Consider the following 12950-nt stretch of genomic DNA (forward strand, 5'->3'; position numbering starts at 1 on the left):
GGGTTCCTCTTGAACATTACACTATCAATTAAAATGATAGATGGCGCTTCACCTAAAGTTGTGCATTCAACAGGGGAATGAGGTGTTTTTAAGATGTGTTCTCATCATTTCAAATATAATAATTATTTTATAAAATAAGTTTGACGCTGATAAAAAAAAAGACTTTTTTGTGAAAAGTGTAGTTAAAATGTTTTGATAATGTAAATTTTTCATTGTTAAGATCTTATTATGTAATTTATGATAATCTGAACTAAGAAATTCTCAAAATTATTGAATATTATAGCTTTAAATGATCTTTATGTTTTACTGAGTTAAGTTCTTTATTGTAATTTCCCATGTTATTTTTATTCTTTGAAAATCGTTAAAGAAGCTAATATAGCTTTTTATTTTCTGTCCTGTGATTAAGAATTCTTAAAAGAGAGAAAAGCTTTTTTTCAGCTGAAGTCGAAAATTTCGCTTTTATCTAGATTTTTTTAAAAATATTTTAATTAATATATTTCCTGGTGGCACCCCAGGAAAAAATATCTCTAGAAACACTTCTGTTATTAATTTTCCTTGCACAGAATGATAATGATGCCATAGACTTATTTTTTCTCTTTCAGAATTTTGTTCAATTACAGAGACATTTTCTAATTAAAAAAAAAAAAACAAAAGTTGCATCATCTGAAATAAGTGTAAGACTAATTTTTTTTTACTGGACATTAGCTTAAAAGCATGTAAAGTATTTATGATACACATTTTCATACCACTGGTTGAATAACGAGAATTTTTTTTTTTTAAATTTAGTTACGCAGCATAATTACCCTTTCGTAACTTATTTTTGTACGAAGTATGTCTACATCTTTTCAAAAATTAAAACACTTAAAACAAAAACCACATGACTGGTAGTGGAAGATTTATTTCATGCCTAAGCCTAAGATTATTATTATTATTTTTTTGTTTTCAGTATTTATTGCCAATGCTTTAATTTACATCTTGATGAAATTCAAAATGCTTAAATAATTTTAATTTTTCTCCATTAATGAAGACAAATAATCATAATAATTCTATATATGTATATCTTTTTTAAAAGTTATAATTTTGAGATTTCATGATTGATTTAACTTATTTTAAACCAGACACTCTTGCTTGTCATCCTTCAAACTTTAAGTTTTATAGTTGTGTTTTTCTAACACTTTTGTGTTTGCCTTCATGTATGTGTTTTCTATTTATCATAATATATAAACTCAATTGTGTAGTCCCTGACTTGGACAAAGAGATCTGGTTTATTTCTGGTTTTTATTCTGTATTTTATTGCATTGTATTGTATTGAATTAATAAATGTGTTTGTGTTTCATTCATAACCAATAATAATAATCAAGAATTGAATAACTCTTTTGCTTCTAAGAATTCGCACACACTATTCTGAAATGTCAATTTATTATTAATTAATTCAGAATTGTTCACTAAACAAAGATAAATAAATTTAGAATAATAACAGTGACAAGAACTGCTGAAAAATGTTTTTCTTTAAAGTACCACAAAAACATTTAATGATAGAAAAAACAATAGTTTTGAGTTAATACAATATTTTATTTTTCAGGACAAGACACATTAAAATGAAACTACATGACAAATGTGCAACACAAATAAATAAGCTATACAAATTTATAACTGAAAATAATGAGCGTATAAAATATATAAATTCTGCCATTAAAAATAAAAAAGAAAGATTTAGTCGTTAACAGGCAAACAGTTGATTAGCCTTGAATGAACAAGAGTTTGAAATTTTAATCTAAAAATAACTATCAAGCTTCAATGGATGTTTTGAAGGATGAACAAATCTCAGAATATTGTTTAAACAATTGGTTTTAAGAAATCAGAATGCTACATACATTCAAAACCACTTCGTTTAAAAAGACGAAAAAATATCAAATTAATTAAAAATTATAATTCATCAAACAGGAATTATATGATTTTAGAAATTATGAATCAGATTAAAATAGAACCCTAACAAATAAGTAACTCAAATGATAATAACATTCATAAATCAATAAAAACAATTTAAGTTTTAAATATAACAAACATGATTTATTTTTTTATTTAAAAAAACTTATTTAATTTTATTTAAGAAAATCTCTTAGAAAATTTGAGGAAACTTAATACAACATAGAAGTCACTGTTTTGTTAAAAGATGAGATATTTCTGCAGTTTGTTTCATGTGAAGAGAAAATAACTATAACTACATATATATATAATAACAAGAAAATGACTATCACAAGAAATAAACTACAGTGAACTCTCTCTATAACAATAATAATTTGTGGGCTTGGTGAATTTGCATATCAATTAATGTTACCTTCTCCTAAATATTGCAATATTCTCTAAGGCAGTGTTTCCCAAAGTGTGGTACGCGTACCTCCTGGGGTACGGGAACAGTTTAGAGAGGGTATGCGTTCTTATGTGAAATATCTTGCAACCAACGAAAATTTCAAAAATTTTTATTTAAAAGCAAAGCTAGCCGTGAAACTTTACGATTACGTATTTTTCTATTGGCTATCTTTTGCAGAGTTAACAGTTAACAATTAGTGGTGTCAACAGCCAGTTGTGATTTCTAACTTTTGTGCAAGTTTTAAAAAGTAAAAAATACATTCATTTTTTTATTAGTGGTACACAGCGTTACGAAAAATTTAGAAAGGGTACACAAAAGTCATAAGTTTGGGAAACACTGCTCTAAGACAATAAACCCCTGTAAAACAATTCTTAAAAAAAAAAAATTAAATACTATTTTTTCTTTTTATTATGATCTTTTCGTTTTTGAACACTGAAAAAATTCTTATTTATCATCTTTCACCATTTCTCCCATCTTTTCTAACTCTCTGTTGATTTTGTACAAATATCTTTTCTATTATATAAGAAAGGCTATTTTTCAGATTTCAATATAACCCCGTCCTTTAAGAATGGAGACTACCCAGACCACTTACTTTCTAGAAATTGCTTTCCTTATCCACTAGAAGCAGTGCTGGATTGCCCATTAGGTCAGACTAGGCTATGGCCTGAGGCCCCCAATGATTAGGGGTGAATGAATACTCCTTAAAATTCTTATGATTATTTTTTATGATTATTATGATTATTTTTTAGTCCTAATTTAACAAAATAAAGTAAAATTTAACTTATTATTATTTATGTTAATTTTAAGTATGCTTTCTTAAATGAAAAGATATATAAATACTTTTATATTTGAATAAATACAAAATATACGAGAAAAAAAATTTAATCTAATGGCCCCAAAAATTTTAATAGCCTAGGGCTCCGCGCACACTTAATCCGGCACTGACTAGAAGTCACAACAGTAACATTTCTATCTGAATTCAAACTTTTCATGCTAAAAAATGATTAAGAGTCAGGAATGACCATGCACAAAACAATACTAAAACAAGCAATTTCTGGCGTTAGGGTAGAAAGTTGGATGATTCAATGAAAACTTTTTATCTTTTTTAAGACTTCAGTGTGTTTGATTGTTGCAACAAGGGGGGGGGTTGCTACACTACTTTTGTCCCGGTGTAAAATGATAAATTTAAATTAAACATGAATTCACATTTCTTTCCTCAAAGTAGGTAATTAAAAGTTTTTTTTTCTAAAAAAAGATTAATTAGATTAAAATGAAAATATCATTCCAAATACTTAAATGAAATGAAAAATACATATCTTAAAAATCATAAAGTCAGCAATAATAATAAATTTTACATAATTACATTTAACAAACCAATAAAGAAAAATTCATATGACAGGCAAAAATGCAAGGAACTTTGATTGTAAATAGTCTAGGAAACCTGATTTAATTTTGATTCTGTACTTAAATGGATATTTTTGAAGTCAGAACAAACCTGAGAATGATCCTTTAACATATGAGTTTGATAATCAGAAAATTCATTGCACTCAAAATTACAAGTTTTGCAGGGATACATCTTCCTTCCAGCATGTTTCTTCGTTTTCAAAATATGTTTTCGCAAATTTTCTTGATTGTTGCACACATATGAACAATACGGACAACTATAAGGTTTCAAACCTGTATGAGTTCTTTTATGCCTTAGCAAGGAATTACTCACAGCAAATGAAAGATCACAGTAAGGGCAGTTGAATGGTTTTTCACCAGTATGATATCTTTTGTGTTTAGTCATACCATGAAATGTTTTGCACACATAACCACAAGTTTCACACAAATATGTTTTTTCTGTGTCACTAGCTTTAACTGAGTCATTTTTCTTATGAAGTTTCAAATGATTTTTAAACAAAACTGTATTTTTATATTCTGTTTCACACTTAAAACAGAAATGCACTTTTACTTTTGGCTTAAATTTTTTTGCATTTACAGATTTCTTCTTTGTGTTTAAATAACTAAATTTCTTAAGAAAACCATTCTTCACGGAATCTACTGAAACAATTTCTTGATTTTCTATAGTTTTATCAGAACAGTTTATGAACAAGTTATCAACACTTTTCGTTAGTTTCTTTTGTCTACACAGAGATTTAAACAGTTTAAAATGCGAATTTAATAAGCCTCGTTTAATACCGTAAGCACAGTGGATAACTACCCCCAATTTAGTAGACATGACTAAGTCAGTATTATTGATCGAATTGTTATTGTTGTTTGAAGCTGAGAGGATGCAAGCTTTGACTAGAGCAAGACAGTGGCAACAATGAATATTTCTTTTCTTTTCCATCACTATTATTGGATGTATAAACTCTTCTGAAGATAGATGATTTTTAGAAAAATGATTTATCATATCATCACTAGAAGAAAACTCATCTCTACAAGGTAAACATATTAAGGGATTTTTAAGTTTTGCCCCTTTTTGACAGTGGATTTTATTTTTTAAATGTTCAAGAAAAGCAATTCTATCATTTGAATAAAAAGAACATAGGTTGCATGTAAATAAAACATTTTTAATGAAATGAAGTTCATTTCTAAAAACTTCTTTTAACCACTTCTCTTCATTCGATTCTTTATACTCACACAAAAGTAAATGGTTCAAAAAAGTTGATATAAAATCAGATTTGAAATTACATAAAGAACAAACCAATTGATTTTTATCAGGAGTACAACATTCAATATTAGAACTCGTAGAATTAGCTTGGCGCTCTGAAACTCGCTGTTTGAAAGACAAAACAATGGCTGAGGAAGGAGTTGCAGCTTGTTTATCGGTTTCAGAGCTATTATCTGTCCCACATGTCAAAGTGCTGGATGGAATAATACCAATTTCACAGTTAGATTTAGAGTTAGATACATCATTGATGTCACATAATACATTCTCGTCGATTGAAAATGCATTATTTGAAGTTTTAAATACAGATTCTAACTTATCAGATGATAATAACAATCTATCTATATTCATACAAGAGGTATCGGAAATTATTGTTTCAGGTAAAATCTCCTTATCATACGTAAATGTAGCATCTAAATCATTATCTAAAGAGGTAAAACCAAGTTTGGAACAAAAATTATCACTAACATTGCTTAATGCTCTTTGATTTGTACTTCCTGTGTTAGCAATGCTTTGTAAATTTAAGGAAAGGAAGAAATCATCAGCAGAGAGTTTGTAAATTTCTGATGTAGTAAAGGAAGGTTCTTGCAATTCTTTAACACTTGAATCAACAGATGTTAAAATATCTGAGCCCTGAGACAGAAGAGGAGATGATACTGGTTGATTGATCTTAAAGCATCCTTGTTGCCGATGTGAAACGTAATTATTGAGGCCTATGATTGTTTGACCACATCGCAAACATAAATGATTGTCATCACCTTGCTCCATTAGATCTAAATAAGAAAAAAAAATTTCATAAAATCAAAAATAAAAATATGCAGCGTTTACAGGCATTAAAATGAATGATAAATTACAATTCTAGTTCTTCTATGTAGGCAGATCAAAAAATATTTCTTTACATTTGAGCAGAGGAATATTGTGGTCACTTAAAATTTTAAAACATCTTGTACCAAACAAATGTGATATTTCTAACAGTGTAAACAGCTTCAGCCAAAGAAATTTTTTTATATAAACATTTAACTTTTTCACAAAATAAAACACATGGGAATGCAAACAACATATGAATTCAAGGAAAGCAGCAAATAACTTAAGAGTTTAAAAATTAATCATAACACAAATGCAAAGCTTAATCGGAACTACTGGGTGACTTTGAAATGAAACAGATAAATTTTTGAATGTGTATGTCCTGGGTAAATTAAAAAGCAAGCTGTTTACTAATATTGCTAGCATTTTGCAATTCACCAGGCTAACTAAGAAAATCTTCAGTAATTTTTAATGATCATAATATTTTTATGCTCATTCTATGCCATTAGGAAATGCTTTAAGAATTATTCAGCCAGATAGAATTTTTTTAGGCTTAATGCAAAGAGTCTTTAACAAAGCTTTTTACAATAAGCATTCACTACTTTGGTTTTTATTGTCAACTGCCTAAAATAATTTAGGCAAATTAAGCAACGAATAAATTTTCTAATTAGATTAAGGTATAAAGGCTCAGTGCAATAAATCTAAAAACTGTCAGGCTGATTAAAAAATACTGAGGATTTTCCGATTGGACTGGTGCATTGCAAAATAATTGCTGTCGCTTGCAAAGAGTTGATCGTTATTTAATTAGTGTCTGACATATATATCAATATGACATATATTCAATCTTTTTATACACAAATTCTAATGAAAAGATGAACAGTATTGAGGTTGGTAATACAAACAATATTCACAATTTTTTTCTTTTGCACAATCAAGTCATTCCCCATAAACGTTATCATTTTGTGAACCGCTATGACTTAATTCATTCTGACTAGTTGAGTCAGTCATAGAATGTAATAAAAGAGACTGGAAGTATTTACCTCCATGGTTGCAATTTTTTAAAATTCTATTCAATAAAGATTGAGTTATCTTTTAAAAATTTCAAGTTAATGGGAGAACAAATTGATTAATCCAGAATATATAACATTAAAAATAAAAGAACAAGGCCTCATAAAAAATTTAATCACTGCATTTTTCATTCATACCAAATTGGACCATATAATTTCATTTGTAAATATGAATAAACCCTATCAGCAAAATAACTTGGGCCCTCATTTTGCCAATATTCATGAGTCTTGGCTCAATAAGGGTTTAACGGGCTGTTATATAGAGTTGTCCGATTCACCATATATTTTACAGTCACTTTACAACCAATATTAGCCCTATATAAAATTAACAGTATAACCTGATATTTTATGTTTATTATTCAGCCAATATAGGTCCTCTATTGATCTTATATAAGACTAATATTGAAAAATCTAGACATCCCAATTTTGGTCCCTCAGTGCATGTTCATATAGGATACATATTCAGCCAATTTTGAGCTCAACTGGGACCAAGGTAAAATTGTTGCTTGGGAAGAAAAAACTAAAATGTCATAAGTATGTAGTTACTTTGGGTATAATATATAGAGAGATATTTACAAGTGGTTCTATACTATATTTGCTATTGACCCACTACGTCATAATGAATTACACTCAATTTAAATTTACTTTAATGTATACTACTATTCTTAACAGACTTCACATTTTAAGTTTTCTCTCTTGTGGTAGATTTCCTTTTATTCCTTGTGTACCACTTCCGTTTTTTTTTTTTTTTTTTTTTTAAATTTTTTCTGAACAAAAAATGACAAAGTTGCAACCGTCTTGATGCAAGATGACCCCTTGAATAATTATCACACAAAAAAAGTTAAAGAAATATTCTTATATTGGCATCTGTTTATGTCAACTGAATAAAGTTATCTTTAAAACTCTCAATAAATATAAACAAAAATAAATAAAAGCGTGCTCAAAGGGAACAACATATCATTTTGGAGATAAGGAATACTTAATAACAACAAAAACACTACAGCGCACAATAATAAAAAATATTTAAGAAAACAACAAAACACAAACACAATTTTATTTTGTATAACTTCTATTAATCAAAATAAATCAACTGAGGAATGTCATAAATTAATAAATAGATATAAATTTTTTTATATTTCATTTCTCGCACGTGTAGTTTAGAAAGATTTCAATATCTAGATCAGCATCAAAAATGCTGTCAAGTTTCAGAGACAATCAAACAGTGGCAAATAATATTTACAGATGGGGAAAACTTGAAAGGTATTAGCTGTTTATTAGCTTATAACGGGATCTGCTTTAAATTTATTGTATAGACATGAACTGGGCAGTAGCACTTTGGCAACAGGTATATTCTTAAAAATGCAATACTTTGCTTACTCACAAACAAATTATCTTCTAACAAACAAAAACAACATATGAAAAACTAAAATGTTTATAGCGATATTTTAAGTAACACCAAAATTAGGCAACATATAAATGATACATAATAAACATTATTTTTGAAACTACAAGAGAATATAATTAAATCAATACCACTTTTTTAAAAGCTCAGGTTTAACGAACAGACGTGTTTTTAGTTTCTTTTTTTCATAAGAAATTTGCGAAAAGCAACCACAAAATGATCATGGTAGAAGGTAATTTCAGTAATAAAATGAACTAATATACAGAATTTGAAAAGCATTTTCTCGCATTTCCCCCAAAAGATGTTAGAAAATCAATAATGACTTATGCTTTTCAGTCTTCGATGCACAAACAACTTTGGCTGCGCGAAATTGATCAATTGATAATTCACGAATAAAGCCAAACTACTTCTCTTGCAGTTACACGCAAAATAATACTTACGCTTTAATTGCACCTACCAGTTACCACTTTTTCAGAAATTGTTACATAATCGTCCCGTCAACGAGCAACGCTTCTGCTCTAACTGGTTGGTAACGTTTTTTCAGAAGATTGCAATATGAGGGACATTCACACTGGATGAAAAAAATATCATGTATGCGAAGTTGAAAAATTAAATTACAACATAATTAGCGAGTTTTTTTTGGGGGGGAATACATCTCGTCCGTAAAATTCTCTGTCGCATCTCCGAATTCGTATACGTGAACTTTCAACATCCAATGTCCCGTAGACTTTGCTTAGCTTAATTAGATAAGTAACTTTTGATCTGAATAAAATATTCATAATACTTGTGTGTGTACCACTGATGTAGAATGTTTATACCTTTGAGAAAGTAACCGACTTAAATACTTTGGGATAATTGTGACTAAATGAAATTAAAGTTGACATTGATCACCGATTGGTAAATAAATGCTACTCTGGTTGATGTTGTTGTTGTTGTTGTTCATTTATTACGTTGCACTAGAGCTGTACAATGGGCTATTGGCGACGGTCTGGGAAACATCCCTGAGGATGATCCGAAGACATGCCATCGCAATTTTGATCCTCTGCAGAGGGGATGGCACCCCCGCTTCGGTAGCCCGACGACCTGCACGCGAAGTCGAGCACTTTACGGTAGAACAGTTTAACGAGGGTCCATACCGCACACCCTCGGTCCCTACGCAGGCTGATCCTAATGGTCACCCACCCGCACACTGACAGTAGCCAGTGATGCTTGACTTCGGTGATCTGCTGGGAACCATGTCTTAACGATCAGTCCACTGCGGGACGCTACTCTGGTTGAAGAAACTAATTAATAAGATCACGATTCATTAGCAACAGAACAAAAATTAGTATGTATAAAACACTAATCCGATCAGTAGTCCTCTACATCAGCGAAAGTTGGGCATCAAGTAAACCTAGCCAATCCAAAACAGGCAAATAATTTTTTAATTAAAAATTCTATGTAAAATTTTGGGAGCTTTAATAAAAATAACATCAAGAGAATTTACTAAAATCATGAAATATATAATCGATGCAACAACCAGACATAATCATCAAATCGAACCGAATAAGGTATCTCGGTAACTTATTTTGATCAGAGGCTTACTACCCCACAAAGATATTAACTTTCAATGAGCCACAAGACCTTTACTCAGTGGCTTGATGGCATTGAAAAACTTAAAAACATTGCAAATAACTAATTTGAAAAAACAGGCATCTAACAGACTTCGTTGGAAGAAACTCGTTGGAACGACTGATGCCTGTTCTGGGCTGTAGTACCAAGAAATAATTACGTATATATTTTGAATGATAAGTTTTTAATACAATAAAAGAAGAAAATATCTTATTGTAAATTTCTTTCGCTATAAGTAATTAATAAATCTATACAAAATATATATATAAAATTTATAATAAATTAAAATTTTTATGTTTATGTATACTTTATTGTGATACTTTTATGTATTTCTTTTATGTAGAAAATTAAATTTTTTGAACCAGTCGTTAAAAAACTAAATTTTATTGTTTAGTTTGATTATTTCGCTAAAAATTATATAAAATTTATTTTCACTTTTGTGTTGTATTTTCTCTCCTCTAAAACACGCCTAATAATGCGTAGAAAATAAGAAACGAAAGAGTATTAGACCACTTAGATCATGAGCTCTAAATCGGGAAGAAATTTCTCACTTTCAAAGAAAGATTAAGGCCAGTTATATACGTTAAACAGAAACTGAATAATAGCATTCAAACAAATCTGGGATCATAACGGACGGCACACTGCAACAGAACTTTGGCACTCTCAGAGCTACAGCTATAAATTTAAAGTGAAGGTAAAGATGTGTGTGGACACTTGCTTGTGCACCTTGAGAGATTTTTAAACTTCTGCTAAGAATTTCTTATAGAGATCTTTGAATTTTAAAATTTTTCCATGAGATGAATGGTGGACCATTCTTGTTATTTTAATTGCTAAAAATGACTATTTTTTTATATAATTTTATTTAGAATGGTGATATGTAATGCTTTAATTGCTTAATAATTACTATAACGGGATTGAATTTTTATATTGAATACTTAATTTTTTATCTACTTTTTAAGAATCTCACACCGTCTAACACAGAAAGTATTCAGCTTGTCCCTCTTTACCATCCTGTCTCTCGCCTTGTGCTTTGTATCCTTTAATCCAGTTAATCGTATCATCTATAAAAGTTTTCGCTAATATGTCTCTGCCGTGTCATTCTGGGTCAACTTCTTTACTTTTTGCCTTTAGGATCTTAAATGAGAGAAACATATGCATATGATATAGTCTCTCAACGTTTATTCAAGGAATAACCAATTTCTTCAAGAAATAGCCATCTACATATTTCCTCCTGAATAATTGGCACTTTGGCTCTTTCCAGTAGGTTTTCATTTCTGATTTTATATGGAGGAAATATCTTAACGATAGTTGTCAAACACATCAAACAGTTGTGGCCATGCTTCCATTTTTAAGGGCTCTATCTTTTTATGGCCATGATAGGAATGTCATGTAATTTTGGCTCCGGAGAAATGACGTGGGCAGTAGTTTGAACCAGTACCTCAATTTCCAAACTTCCACACTGTAACCAACGAGAGGACTGTAAGCTTCTAACTCTTGTGGATCTTACTGCGTACAGACTCTGGTTCTTAAGTCGGCTGCCAGGATCCTCAGCTTTCCATCAGAGGAGAGAGGACGATGTAACAGACTGCACTATTTCAGCGTTCGTTTTTTTCTAATATCTATTATGAAACTCTGGTTTATCAATGTCGGGTTTTTTCAGATAAGGTGATAGAGCGTTCACCTCCCAATGAGGGAATCATGTTCGAATCCCAGCTAGGGCTGGTTGATACGAATTTTGCTCCCAGCTCGCACTCAGTGGTAGACGGATCATTGGGTTAGAATCCTCTTGCCGTCGGGCTACCCGAGGAAGGTTTTCTTGGTTTTCCACTCCATGTTACACGAATGAGAGTTTATTCCATCTTTAAGTCATCCACGAAGGCTATTTTGTTCCAATACTTGATCCAGAAGTTCTCTGGTTTTCTNACATCGATATAGTATATCAGTTCCGTTTTGTCCCTTTTTTCACGTCATTTTTTTTTTCCGTAATGAATATTATTTATACTTTCTCGGAAAAGATTCTAACGACGATGCTCATTACGGAACTCACTGTGTATTGGTAGATGCTGATTCTGCTTTCTCATAAAATGTTTCTCTTCCTTGTAATGTGTATTTTAACGGAGTTTTAATTTTATTAGAAACGATTCCAACGAGGATGATCATTGCGTAATACATTGTTTAGTGATTGATACTGATTCCGCTTTTTACCACCGTATTTGATTGAAAACGATTCCAACGACGATGCTCATTTCGGAACGCACTGTATAGGGATTAATCCTGATTCCGTTTCTTACTGCTGTTTGCCATAATATGTTTTCCTTTCCAGTAAAGAGTGCTTTTTTTAATTTTATTGGAAAAGATTCCGACGAGGATGCTCAATACGGAATACACTATATAGTGATTGATATTGATTCGGACACTGTTTTCGTAAAATGTTTTTCTTTCCCACTATGAACATTGTTTTTTATTTTCACGGAAATGATTTCAACGAGGATGCTCATTTCGGAACACACTGTATAGTGATTGATACGAATTTGAATTTTTTTTTCATCACTGTTTCCCGTGATATGTTTTTCTTTCTCGTAACGTGCATCGTTTTTTTTTTATTTTATTAGAAACGATTCCATCAAGGAAGCTCATTACGGAAAGCACTGTATAGTGATTGATCCTGATTCCGTTTTCACCACTGTTTTCGTAAAATGTTTTTCTTTCCCGTAATAAACATTGTTTTTTAGTTTTCATTTTAACGGAAACGATTCCAACGAGGATACTCATTTCGGAACACACTGTATAGTGATTGATACGAATGCCAATTTTTTTTATCACTCGTTCCCGTGATATGTTTTTCTTTCACGTAGTGTGTATTTTTTATTTTAATAGAAACGATTCCAACAAGGATATTCATTACGGAACTCACTGTATAGTGATTGATTCTGATTCCGTTTTTACCACTGTTTTCGTAAAATGTTTTTCTTTCCCGTAATGAACATTGTTTTTTATTTTCGATTTTAACGGAAATGATTCCAACGAGGATGCTCATTTCTG

The 12950-nt window shown here is 30.4% G+C and overlaps 1 protein-coding gene across 3 annotated transcripts; it reads right to left on the reverse strand.

Annotated features, from left to right (window-relative positions):
• Positions 1 to 1400: 1400 nt before the first annotated feature.
• LOC107441798 (zinc finger protein Xfin) lies at positions 1401 to 8877 on the reverse strand. Of its 3 annotated transcripts, none has more exons than XM_016055179.3 (2): positions 8755 to 8877; positions 1401 to 5797 (listed from the first exon to the last, which is right to left on the reverse strand). In XM_016055179.3, exon 2 carries the CDS (start codon positions 5790 to 5792, stop codon positions 3804 to 3806), a length of 1989 nt encoding a protein of 662 aa, XP_015910665.2. In that variant the 5' UTR covers positions 5793 to 5797; positions 8755 to 8877; the 3' UTR covers positions 1401 to 3803. The 3 variants fall into 3 exon arrangements, with proteins under 3 accessions (XP_015910665.2, XP_042903688.1, XP_015910661.2); XM_043047754.2 differs by having other exon boundaries at positions 8738 to 8861; XM_016055175.3 differs by lacking the exon at positions 8755 to 8877 and adding an exon at positions 8429 to 8698.
• Between the last annotated feature and the right edge of the window lie 4073 nt (positions 8878 to 12950).

Source organism: Parasteatoda tepidariorum, chromosome 4 (genome assembly GCF_043381705.1).
Source record: "Parasteatoda tepidariorum isolate YZ-2023 chromosome 4, CAS_Ptep_4.0, whole genome shotgun sequence".
NCBI classification, from domain to species: domain Eukaryota; kingdom Metazoa; phylum Arthropoda; class Arachnida; order Araneae; family Theridiidae; genus Parasteatoda; species Parasteatoda tepidariorum.